Here is a 13,942-nt window from a genome sequence, read left to right as displayed (position 1 = left end):
CATGAACTCACCCAAACTTTTTTCCCCTCTACCTTTAAGCTATTTCATATTAATATTCATTCAGTCTTCTATATTTCAACCTCTCTTTCTGTCGACCTAGTTCCCTGAATCTAAAGATGTATTTGCGAGTTCCTTGCCCTAAAAACAAAACAAAAAAAAAATCCTAAACTGTTTTCCTGTCTTACAGGCCTCTCTTTCTTCCCTTCTTTTCTTCTCTTCCAGATATCTTAGAAAAATATTTATATCTTTTCCATTTCCTTTTTTTTTTTTTTGACAGCACTGGGGTTTGAACTTAGGCCTCATGCTTGCTAGTTGAGCCACTCCACCAAACCTACCTTTTTCATTTCCTTAACTTTTACTCACTGCTTGCAGTGCACAGTCTGGGTACTTATACCACCACTCCACTAAAACCACATTCAAAAATTTATTAATGACCTTCTAATTGATAAATTCCATTATGTCTTTTCAGATTTTAATCTATTTAACCTCAAAGACATTTGACATTTTTTTTTTTGAAGCAGTATCTCACCGTGTTGCCTTCGCAGCCCAGGCTGACCTCAAACTTGTTCTAAAAAATGTAAATTATGTTGTCTTTTCCTTATTTGAACCCCTTTTAGTAGCTTTTGATTATGCCTAGATGAAAGTTACTTCTAAGTACCTGTTGAGCCTTAACTGTCTCCCTTTCATCTGTGGTCACGTGCTACAGACACAATGCTCTCCTCTTAGTTGCCCAAACATTTTGAATCCTTTCCATCTTAGAGCCTTTTCTCATGCTGCTCTTTTTCCTACAGTGTTTGTTACTAGATCATTATTTAGTCCAGTCCTTTTTTGCCATTGAAGTCTCTGACAGAATGATGCCTACTAAGAGAGTTGTATTCTGACCAAGCAATAGTCTGACTTTCAGGAAAGAACTCCATCTACATCAAGTCTGTCAGAGGCCTAGTTTTTTAATTTCTATTTCTGGATCTACCATCAACTTGCAGTGGGTCATTTCTCTTCTCTATGCCTCAGTCTCCTCATCTATCAGCAGAAATCTTATTTTATCAAGGAAAGCCATTTTTCAGACAAAATCCTAGGCAGAATTTTAGAATGTAAAATAGCTCAAAGCTGTGGTGCTCTGGCTGAAGTACCATCCTGCCACCCAGTCTTTTTCATAAACCTCTACCACCATTACCCCATTACCCACTCCTGCTACCGGATGATTAAAAAAAAAAAAAAAAGGCCTCTTCTGTGTTTGACATTTTCAACTCAGATACAAGAGAACTGATTCAGTTGGTATTAGCACCTAAAGAAGAACCTCCCTACTCCCAACAAGTAGCACTGTTATACTTGCTTCTTTTTGTTTTTTTTCTTATAATTCTAAATCCTGGTTTCCTTTTTTTAACCATTAGGGGATCTGTCTTTAGTTGTGACCCTTGACCTTGAGGTCCTTTTAAATAACACTGAAACCCTAAGGTCAAAAGACTAGAGTTTTAGAACCTACATTTCTTCCATTTGTCTCTACTTCCTACCTCACATTTATGGATCTTTCCTGAAGTTGCTCTTTCCTGTTGTGTTTCTGAGTTTTTCATTATTTGTTCTTCCCCTTGGCCTGTGATTAATAGCTGTGAATGCTATGGGGCTTCTCCACCTGGGACCATGTAGTTGCTTTAACATTGTTTCTAGAAAGTAGGCAAGACCTTTAATACTGTCATTTCTTTAATATAAACATATAGATGCATTCAGTTACTGCAAGTGCTTTAGAAAGGGGTAAAAATTGTTTTAAAAATCAATTCATTGTGACAAAGTGGAAGTATTCTCTGCTAAGGTAATTGCAGTCATTGGAAAAATGCTGTCAAAAAGTATTGCCTGATTTATTCCTTTGGGCATTTGAAACCATATGTCTGAGGTCTGGGAATACTTTTTAAAAATTCGTTTGTTTTCATTTTAAATACAAATCCTGCATAATCACTAATCCAGGGTATAAACACATGGATCCTAAAAAGCCATTTTCTCCCTGACCAGGTCTACTCTTGAGACAAATTTAGCTTTTTAAACACACTGGATATTATTTCTCTGATATTTCTACTTAGCTTTCCTAATAATCTTCTCCATATTGCTGCTTTGGTGAGGTTGGAAATGTCAGAACAAGGTGGCAGTGTGTCTCAGCCAGGACATGCATGAGGAGAAATACTGTGGGTGCACTGTCTCCAGTTGGAATTGAGATGTATAAAGCATCTGCCAGGTTTCTTCAGCTAATGAAAAAATGCTGAATGTTGTCAAGACCTACTGATGAAGGCTAATGAGCATAAATGAGTGTTCTGTAAATCCCGGAAAGCAGAGGCACAAAGTGTTTCAAATGCACTGCCCTTGAGGCAAGACCCTCCTCAGATGAGGTGTAATCCACTTATTCCTTGGCTTCTATTTTTCTTCTCTCCCTGCTCCCTTGCCTTTCTTTCAATAAAAAGTCAGTGTAAGCCAGCCACAGTACGTTATTTTGTGCATATTAAAAATAAAACTAATTAAACCAGGGTTCAGTACAGTATCACAAAAATAAGAATTATGAGCTTTCCATACTGTATAGAAGAGATAGTAATTTTTAAATTTAATTGCCAAGAACTAAAGAGTTATGCTCTATTAAAAAGCAGATAAGAAAATGCACATTTTGTAGACAACATTTGGTTTGAGTTATTTGAATTATCTTAAAACCTGATCTCCAGTTGGGGGTATGGCTCAATGGGTAGAGCACCTGCCTAGCAAGCACAGGATCCTGAGTTCAAACCCCAATACCACATAGACATACATAATCTGATCTCAACTTGTTAAAGAATGAACTGTTGCTCCATTCTCCCACCTCCCACCACCATACACATAGTGGTTAATTTTATGTATCAACTTGACTGTACCACATGCTGCCCAGGTATTTGGCCGAAAATTGTTTGCTTACTTTCATGAAGTGTTTTTGAATGAGGTTAACATTGAAATCAATATAATGAGTAAAGCAAATTGCCCTCCCTAATGCAGATGGGCCTTGTCTATTCAGTTAAAGGCCTCAATAGAATTACAAGGCTGAGCTTCTCCTGGTAGGAGGATGAGTCTCCCTGTGTTACTGCTTTCAAATTGCGACATTGGCTTTCTTCTTGCTTTTGGACTTGAACAGAGACATTAGCTCTTTCTGGGTCTCTGGGATGCCATTATTGGACTAGAACTACATCATTATCTCACCTGGTTTCAGGCCCTCAGACTAGCACTGGTCATCAGCTCTCCTGAGTTCCCGTCTTGCCAAACAACCATGCACATCTTGGGATTTGCCAGGTTCCAGAATCTTGTGAACCAATTCCTTATTAGAAGTCTTCCTTACACCTCTACACACACACACACACACACACACACACACACACACACACACTCTCTCTCTGTTTCTCTGGAGAACCTTGTCCAATACAAACCACAGTGGCAGCAGCACATAATCATACCCTGATAGGTGCCGTTTTGACTTCAGGCTTGGGCATGCCTATTTCAGTTTTCTGATTTTTAAAATGGAAGCTCTTGTGAGAGTATATGGCAAAGTTTTTGAATAATACATGGCACATAGCAGGTTCTCAAAGCATAATAACATGCTAAACTTTATTCTTAGCATTCTAACCTAGACTACAAGACAAATATAAAGCAATAAAATAATGACAAGTCTTATTAGTAAACTGTTGTGTTAATTCTATGAATAAGTTGTAAGTAGACTGTGTATCTTTCTGTGCCATCCTCTTAGAAAAGATTCAGAATCTTCCCACAGCCCTGCTCCCAAAATCCAAACCTACAGTCTTATAATGACTCTCATAATCTTGTAGCAATACTTTGAATGATTTAGGTTGAGTGTTTCTATTAGTCTTCAAAGTGAAGTTGAAATCTGACACTTAGTGGTGTTATTATGTAACTATAACCATTTCTAGAGATTTCAGTGCAACAAGTTATCTACCCTTAAAAATTATTAAGAATATGACAAGACAACATTAATAAGTATGGAAGTATGGTACATCTGCAAAATAGAATACTGAATAAAATGAATATGAAGACATGTACTAATAAATGAAAAGAACACAATGATATACAATTATTAAGTGGAAAAAAGGTGCTAAGACATAAAAATGACATGTTATTTGAAGGTAAATGGATGCACTTGGAGGACATCATGTTATGTGAAGTAAGCTAGGTTCAGAAAGATGAAGGCTGCATGTTTTCTCATATGTGGAAGATAAATACAAAAGATAAACATACCCACTAAAACAAACATGATCATATACAAACTTATATGTAGAACATGTTTGTAGCAGTGGAACTAGTCTATGGAACTGAGGAAGGAGGGAAAGGAAAAGAGAATGTTAAAGCATAACAATACAATAAAACATAACATCTGTGAAGGTAGAAGATATAAGGATATGTGTTGAAAGGTATTGAAAAATGAGTGGTGGGAGCTAAGGGGTAAAAAGTAATGGAAGGGATTGAACTGACCAAAGTAAAGTATACTCATAGAGAGGATACATCGAGAAACCTCTTTGAACATTGATGTGGGAATTAATAACTGAAGACAGGACTGTAAAATAGGTACCGTGGGGGCGGGGAGTGACTTGTAGGAGGAGGGAGGGTGAACAAAGGAGATTAAGACGAGGGAATATGGTTGATGGACTCCATTTACTTATATGAAATAGAACAGTGAATCCTCTTGCAGTTGGTTTAAGTGGGGGAGAGAGGGAATCAAGGGGGAGAGATGATGGGGACAATCTATTCAATGTACAATATAAGCATATTCAGAATTGTCACAATTGAATCCCACCTGTATAATGAATATATCTTAATTTTAAAAAGTGCTGAGAGTATGCTATCTTCTGTATAGAAGTGTAACTAAAAAAATAATATATATCCTCATTTGCTTCTGTAGGTATGAGGAAACTCTAGAAAGAAGCATAAATAATAATTGAAGTAGTTACCTGGTTGGTAGATAGTAAGAAACTGGGTGGAAGAAAGATTCCTTTTAGAGAGACATTCACTGAAAACTTTTTCATAATTAATTTTTTGAACCTTATCAGTGAATTTTCTTGAAAAGCAATGATTTAAAAAAGAATAAAGAGAATGAAGTCTGTGAGGGCACATGCACATTAAAGTTTCTCTGTGTACCCTTTGAAAGTTTCTTACACTGTTTTATTTATAGCTCCCAGGGGAAGTTCTCCTTAGTACTTTGACCAGATTTGAGTAATTTAAAACTAAATTACTCAAATTAGACAGATGTACATATAATATCATAGTTTTAAATTTTGAGTAAGATTAGTTACAAGTTTAATATAGATAGTTCACAGCTGATGGACAAGTTACACTATAAAAGTTCCTCTCCCACTATATACTTAAAAATAATTAAGATGGAAAATTTAGGTTATATGCTTTTGTTATCACAGGAAAAATATTTTCTTAAATGCATCCTATTTATTGAAATAAAAATTTTGGACCAAACTATTTCCCATTATCAGGTGTTAGTCCTCAATCATGTGATTAACATGACTAGTTATATTCTTTTCTAGTTTATATGAATGTATATACATTTAATTATGGTTATTTCCCTTTGTTAAAATATCCTTATTTGCATTGCAAACATTTGCCATGTGTGCTTAAGGGAATATCCATGTTTTACCAGTATATATAATCAGCAATACTAAAAATAAAAGTTCCTCTTCCAGACCATCACATGAGTACCACATTGCCTTTCTTTTAGTACAAAATATTATATACATCTCTTGTGAAAAAAGCAAGAATGAGGGCTCACACCGGGCTCACTTGTAGTTTACAAATCACTCTTAAGCATTTTAAAAGCTAAATCACCCTTCCAAAGAGATGGCATAGGCTGTCCATAACTAGTGCCTTGGGACTTACAGACAGTACCTGCTCTTGGTAGAGAAGATAATTGAACACCCTGGTGTTTAGGATTGGGACAGACAGAAAAGAGGCAGTCCAAATGTGAAGGACAGTGGACAGAAACTTAAGGTGGACATGAGTGAACTGGTTTTTCTAGTGGAGTGTTCTGAAACAGATGGAAGATAGGCAGAAAGCAGTAGGTTACAGCTAAGTTGTAAAGGTCCTCGAGAAGTTTGGGCTTTATTTGGAAAACACTGGTTCTGGAATAGAGAACAGAGGTTCTAAACATTACATCGTGGAAACTGGGTAGAAGGGAGACATTCATTTTAGAGAATCTATTCACTCACTCCTTCCCTCTTCTTCATTCATTCAAATATTTTTGGCCACCCACTTCATGCAAATCAACAATAAAAGAAAATTAATCTCCCTATAAAGTACAGAAGATGGAAAGGGCAGGTATGAAGCAGAAAGACAGGGATGACTAGGGCAGTGACCTAGGGTTGAGGTTGTGTTACCAGAGTTGACAACAAAGCTAATGTTTTAAGAAATTTATTACATGCCAGTGTTAAATGTTTATATGTGATATATATTATCCTCATAACTTAGGAAGTGGACATTTTTATTCTCAGTTTATAGATGAGCAAACTAAAGCTTCTTGCAGAAGTGACATGGAAAGTCATACAACAAATAATATAAATATCATTTGTGTAGTGTATCTTCCCCATGTGTTTAGGCACCCTGAATATTATTCCCATTTTACAGCAAACATAAAATTGAGAAACTTGTCTGGGCAGTCATTCATCAAATGATAATGGTGCCAACTATGTGCCAGGCAATGGGGAAAAGCTGGATCAATGTCTCTGCCCTTACAAAGTTATTTTCTGTTGAATGGATAACAGTAAATAAATAATATTATTTAATTTCTGGGACTGACAGGTACTATGAGGTAGACAAAATAAAGTAAAGTGGAAGAAAAAGTTGCCTAGGAAAGCAACTTTGGCAGTAGTAGAAAGAGACTACCTCTAGGAGGAAGGGATGATGGTTGAGACTTCATGATGAAAAGACATTCATTCAACAATCTGGAGAAAAAACACTAAGCAAATGCTGTCAATGCTTTTGCATTGACTCTGATGGGAACACAGTTGGCATATTCAAGAGACAGAGAAAACCTGGAGTGACTGAAAACATGGTGGAGAAGAGGAGGGAGAATGAGAAAGAAGAGGTAGGCAGGAACTAGAGCATGTAGGAATTTACAGGCCATAGTAAGCAGTTTGGTTCTTGTTCTGTAAGTGATTAGAAACCACCGGAAAGTTTGCTGAGTATACATGTGTGGGTAAGTGGGGAGGATGGGATATTGGTGAGATGATCTTATTTAAACTTTTTTTTTTAAGTATCATTGTTGCTGTCTGCAATTACTGGACTGCTTGCTGTAGATGGATGAGGTGTAAGGGCAGAGTAAGTAGATTAGTTAAGTGAAATATGGTGACTTTGAGTAGGGTGGTAGTGGCAGTGGAGATGGAGAGAAGTGGTATGTTTGAGAGATAGTTTGGGGGCAGTCAATGGCACTTATATTAGTGAGTTATCAACACATGAAAGGGACATATAGGATAGTTAGGAGATAGGTTATTGCCCAGGTTTGAATCCCTACATTGGCACTTATTAGTTTACATTATTTGGATAAGTTTTGTTGTTGTTTTGTGGTGCTGGGGATTGAACCCAGGGCCTCATGCATTCTAGGCAAGCACTCTGCCACTGAGCTATACCCTCATCCCTTGGATAGGCTCTTTATAACCACACTGTCTCAGTTGTCTCATCAGTAAGTGAGAATAATTATAGTAACTACCTAATAGAGGTGTTTTGATGAGTAAAAGATTTAATATAGCTTCCTGGTACTCAATAATGTGCTGCCAATGTTTTTAGCTGTATTGATTATGAGGCTTGAAGAAAAAAGGTGAGTCAAGAATGACTTACACATTTTTGACCAGAACAAATAAATTAATAATATGGAGCTTTGTGTGGATAAAGAATGCTTTGAAGGTGAGTGGAGTTAATCATGAAAATCAGTAGCTCCAGTTTATCCATGCTGAGTTTAAAGCACCTACTAGATGACCAGGATCATTACTGAAGTAGGTAACAAGATGGACTTGTATGTGTGTCCTTTAGTTCTAAAACCTGCTCTCTTTCTACTCTTTGAGAGGCAGAGTTTAGGAGCCCATATTCTACAGTCAGACTGCATGGCTCTTCGTACTTGGATAAGTTACTTAAGCTTTCTAAACCTCATTTTTTCTTATCTGTAAAGGGGAAGATAATAGTTTGTTAAGCACTTAAATAGTTCCTGGCACATAGAGTATGGTTACTTTAAGTGTTTGCTGCTGTTGTTACTTTTCAATTCTGAAGGTTGCTATAGAAATGAAAATAGAAAACAAGATTCCAAGTACTTTATGAAGGATGGGTTCATCAACAGGATTTTGTTTACTAGTTGATTTAATGGATAAAGAGATAAAGATGATTCTCGGGTTCTGAACTGTAGTGACCCATTAAGTAAAGTGTAAGGAATAACACCGTTAGGGGCAGGAGTGCTGAGTTGATGAAGAGTTGGGTTTTAGAACTACTGACTTTGGAAGGCCAAGAGAAAACATTTAGAAAGCAGTTTAAAATGTAAAAACTAGTGCTCCAGAAAGCTAAAAACTAGAAATATAAACATAGAATGATCTAATGATTACTTAGATAGTAATTTAAAGCTACCAGAGTGAATGAGAGTGAATGTGAGAGAAAGAAAAAGATGAACATGTAACAAGGACTTAAGTATGAGGATTATCTGCTTCTAAGCAAGGCAGATTAGTGGGCTGGGCACAGAGCTGCAAAGGCAGGAAAAGTTAATCTCATGTTTTAGAAATGAAAAAAGAAAATTGCATAGTTAAATGTCTTAGTTTTTTCAGTCTCTTATAACAAAATCCCTAAATTGGGTGACTTATAGAGGACAGAAATTTTCTCAAAATTCTAGAAGCTGGAAGTCGAAGATGAAGGAGCTGGCAGAATCAGTGAGCAGTGAGCTTGCTTTCTGGTTAAGTGGTGTCTTCTCACTGAATCTTCACAAGATGGAAAAGGCAAGGGGTTTCTCTTCAGCTGCTTATAAGGGCAGCAGTACTCTTCATGAGGGTTTCTCTCCCATGACCTAATCAGCTTCTAAAGTCCCCTCCTCTTCCTAATATCACCTCTGAGTTGGCATTTTAACCCCTTGAAACCCCAAAACTGCCCCCCCCAAAAAAATTCAACAGGAATTTGGGGAAGATGAGACAAACACTCAGACCATGTATTAATGAAGGTGGTAAGGATTTCTTTTTAAAGATGTTCAGAATTCTTGGAGGAAGAACTAGCTATATAAAAATAGGATAATGGATGGTCCACATGTCTTAAAATGGTGAAACCAGTTGGATCTAGAACACCACAGGTTTTGCTTTGCTTTGCTTTACATTGATGGCAATGAGGATTGAACTCAGGGCCTCAGGTTTCCTAAGCAAGTGCTCTACCACTGAGCCACACTCCAAGTCCACAACATAGGTTTTAATAGCACTTCTCAACAAAGAATAGAGGAGTAGCAGTCTAGGGCAAGTGTGAAAATAATAGTAAGTATAATTGCAGCAAGAGTTCTTGCCCTTTCTTGAGTGTATTATGTCAAATACTGTGCTTAGTATTTTGTTCTGTCCCTAAATCCTCAGCATTCTCTGACATAGAGATAATTATATTCTCTGATGCAGTGAAAAATTGGAAACTACTTAAATGTCCATCAAAATATGACATCAAAATGTCCATTCCTTAAATATTTTTTAAGTTTTAGCAAGTATTTATTTTAATATCACATGATAAAGTACAGACAGTGGGGGGGTGGAGAGAGAGAAAATATTTCCTGCCCTCATGTAGGAAATCAGAGCAAAGACTCTTAAACAAAATATTTTAATCCATATTATGAAATACCCTGCAGCCATTTTTTCTAATGAGGTAGATCTGCCATAATAAAATGTCAGAGAAAGACTTTTATGTGATAATAAAATCATGTGTGAGAGCTTACCTGCTGCCCATCTCTGCCTATGGACTCCAAACTTCTCAGTGAGGGACACTGAATCTTACCCATGTTGTAACATCTGGGTATAACGTTAATCCTTGTGTATTTATATGCTCTTGGTCAAATGGATAAGTGAACGAATACATGAAAAAGGGGGAATAGTAGTGTGTGTATGTGTCTGTGTATATGTGCTTCTGGACTTAAAAGACAAAAATATTACAATATTATTAGAGAAGATACCATTCAGAAAAGATACTCAATGCTATTGGCTTTAGACAACAAAATTTACCAACTTTTTTTGAAGAAAAGGATAAAAATGGAGAAAAGATGGCTCTGATTTTGGCAATGAAAGAAAGGGATTTGTTGAGGTGAGATTACTCATGACTAGAGTAGAGAATGGGTTGAGAAGTCCTTATTGGAATGGAAGTGAAACCCAGCCTCATTATGGTTGATGGCTTGTAAATCAGAACTTTCTGCAATGCTGAGTTTTTACTGTTAAGGAGTTTTCCAACTTTATAGTAGTCCCTAGCCAGATGCTCACTATGACTTGGTATGTAAGGTGGCCATTTTAGATCTGTCATACAAATGGAAACAACATTATCCTAAATAGGCCTATGATTCAAAAAGAAAATTCCAACTTGCCAATTACAGTCTATAAGCTGCTTTATTTATTGTTGCTGAAATAGCATGTATATTCTAGTATGTTTCCACTTGCTTTTTATTTAAGAATTCCATAATTGTCCTGGTGATAGCAGATACTGGTCCACTCTTAAGATAGTCCTCCTTCTGACAAGTAAATACTAGGTTTCATCAGCTTAATTTTTTCATTTGTTGTTTAAAACCTTGATGAGATTCTGAATAATTAGTTTTTCCTCATCCTTTTGAGAAACATTTAATTGTAAGATCTTTATCAAATAAAAATAGAATTTTTAACATTACTTTTAATGTATTTTTGTTTTCACTGTGCTGTTATATTTCTCTTATACATTCATTTAAATCACATGAAAGTTCTGTCTGTAATGGCATTTTCATGATGATTCTGGGAACTATCCCTTTGATTATATAATATTTACTGCTGATATATGTATTCTGATGTTTCTTGCCTGCCGTCATGCATAAATTCTAGTGGCACACTTAATATCATAGAGAGGAAATGATTGATGGTAAGTCAAATGTTTTACAGCATACTATTGGAAATGTTGAATTCATTACTATAACGGAGTTGTATTTTCAGCTTTCCCTAATACTATAATTTATTGGTTCTTCTTAATGTTCCCAGTTAATTATATACAGACTCAAAATTGGGTTCATTTTAACAATGCTTAATATCTGTTACAGTGAATCTTTTCCACACACATAAAAAATAGCAAATATTCAACACTGGCTTTGATTAAAACTATTAAATCCAACAACTTTGCATTTAATGAGCATAATGTTAATTATATAGTCAACTGGATAGTTCATTCTGTATATAGGAACTAAGTATTAGAACGAAGCTATTTCAATATATAAGGTGCCAAAGGAAAACTGGCTAACAAGAAAGGGATTAACCTTATATGTGGTTAAGATGTCAAATGAATAATTTTAATTCAGTCACTTTTTATATAGAATACATAAATTGAACTTTTTTTTTAGTTTCTTCTCTTCCCTTCAGAGTTAGATAATGGAAAATGACTCTTAGTCCCCAAACTCTCTTATGCATCATTCAAAACAGCCTTGACAACCTAGCCCCTCTGGTAGTAATGAGATTTATGACTTTCTGTTCCTTGGTATTCCTTTACTTTGTCTATATCATCAAATTGATTGGTAGACAGGGGCGAACAACAAAAGAAAGGCAACTGCTTAGAGCCAGCTGATGTCTATCATTTTGATGAATTGTTTAGAAATGGTTAATATTGTCCTTGATCCTTATTGTAGCTGATGATGACCAAGTCTTTTGAAATGTTTTCCCTCTCCCTTCTTCTGTGTTACAGGGTCCATTGGAAAATGATTTGGTAGTTCATGTAGCACTTGTAGCAGAAAGCCAACGGTATGAAATCCAGATGGGTGGTGTGTTCTTTTGTGGGGAGGGAGAACTAATGGTTTTATGCTCAGCATATTGAGTTGGTAATAGAGATTAAGTTCATAGGCCTCTTGACATGTTTTCAAGGATGTCATTTTAAGTGCCAGCACAACATATATTCATGTTTAAAAATAATTTTGTTTTAGTTTATGTGGATATTAAAAACTGTACCAGTGCCAGTGTGGCCTAACTTATAGTTGTGAGAAATTAGTGCAAGCTCATTATGGGGATTTCCAACATTATACCTATCCTTCCTACCAGACTCCACAGCTCCCATCTCATGCTCTGGGGAGAATCCTAGAGGGCCCCTGGATTCCAGTGCAGATGGATTATTGCTGATATTAGTAGATTAATAATATGCCCCAAGTCATCATGGTCTGTTCCCTTTATCCTCCTAAATTATAAAGAAATGCATTGTGTAAAAATGCTTCTCTTCTTCTATGTTTTTTATTTAGCCTTCAAGTTTTTCTCAACACATATGGTATTCAAACTCAAACTCCTCAACAGGTAGAACCCATTCAGATCTGGCCTCAGCAGGAGCTTGTGAAAGTAAGTGCTTTTTACTTTCTCCTTTGCAAAGGTAATAGGGTATGATGGTTGGAAAGGTATATACTTAAAATCCAATTCTGAGATAAAATCATTAATCCCAAAATTTCTAATTAAGCTGAGAGGTGTACTTTGCCAGATGTCAACAAATACATAAATAAATAAATAAACTGCATTATATGTATGTGTACATTATATTCATAGGTCTTGTTGATTTCTACTCCTGCTAGTCTTATTACTAACCTAGGCTGGGCACTTAACAAATAAGTTAATTTTAGTTCTCATGTGTAAAATTATCCTTTATATTTTGATTTAGTTTTTCCCTTTTATTAGCTTTAAAAATCTCATCCCAATATCTTTTGATAATCACTTCTCCCCTTTTTTCTCTTGCTTTACTACTTGAAATCTGAAGTAATTCTTACCCCTTATAATTTTTCAAAGAAATTATAAAAATGATATCTGAGTTCTTCTTTGATGCAGTTCCATGCCTGTTTGGGATGAGATTAAAAGGTGACTTTTGAGGCCTTTTGCTCTGCAGATGGGTCTATAGTGGTTATGTTTGTGAGTATTCTTGCTCAATAAAAACACAAAATTGTCAACTCCTACTAGTTATTCATAAACTACCATTTAAATTTGGTCATTTTTACAAAAACAGTCTAGGAATAAGCTCCCCACTGTTTGACAGAAATGTTTGTAACAATCTCAAGTGATTGAGGTTGAGTTGATTAGGTTGATACAGTTGTGGTCAAAAAAATGAAGGCTTAGAGAGGTGAGATGCATATTACAGGCGGAATTATGCAGGACCTCATAGTTGCTAGTTAGGCTGGACCTTGCCCATCAGTAACACAACCAGGACCTTGGTGTTGAGTCACCAAGAGCACTTCTTTTTAAAAGGCCCTTATACCTCTCTAAAATTTTTAGAGCCCTTCTCCTCCCACTTACTTCCCACCCAGTAGAGAGATAAGATCCTTAGAGTAGATAACACCTTGAAATCACACCAAGATGGGAATGATAGAGAGCTGTTATTTTTTGTTTTATTTTGTTTTTGGTATAGGAGGGTAAAAGATGATAAAGGAAACAAAGGAGCTGAGGAGCTATAAGGCAAGGAGAGTAGGCAACACAGAAGAGAAGAAAATGATTTCAAAATCTAAGGCTTTCACACACTGCATTTATTCAGGTGCAGCTGTTTCTGCTGAGATGCTTTTATGGTATCTCATTGAATGCTCTAATAAAAGGAAACAAAGATCAGTGTTTGGTAAACATACACTTACACTTAAAGAAAATTAACCTGAATCTGTTTTTTCAAGTCTAATTAATATGAGCAATTTTTTATGATATTTTATGTTATCTACCAGATAACATGAAGTCAAGATGTAAAAGGCCAACTCGACTAG

At 35.9% G+C, this 13,942-nt stretch overlaps 1 protein-coding gene across 6 annotated transcripts in view; it reads left to right on the top strand.

Moving 5' to 3' along the window:
* Positions 1 to 13,942, top strand: part of Phkb (phosphorylase kinase regulatory subunit beta) — a 205,941-nt gene that overhangs the window by 146,603 nt on the left and 45,396 nt on the right. For all 6 annotated transcript variants that reach the window (XM_074056045.1, XM_074056046.1, XM_074056044.1 and 3 more), the window contains 2 exons: positions 11,914 to 11,969; positions 12,458 to 12,551. In XM_074056045.1, the coding sequence (XP_073912146.1) occupies positions 11,914 to 11,969; positions 12,458 to 12,551 (150 nt within the window). The remainder of the gene's footprint in view (positions 1 to 11,913; positions 11,970 to 12,457; positions 12,552 to 13,942) is intronic.

This window comes from Castor canadensis, chromosome 15 (assembly GCF_047511655.1).
Source record: "Castor canadensis chromosome 15, mCasCan1.hap1v2, whole genome shotgun sequence".
Lineage (NCBI taxonomy): Eukaryota > Metazoa > Chordata > Mammalia > Rodentia > Castoridae > Castor > Castor canadensis.
This window is presented reverse-complemented; position numbering and strand designations above follow the sequence as displayed.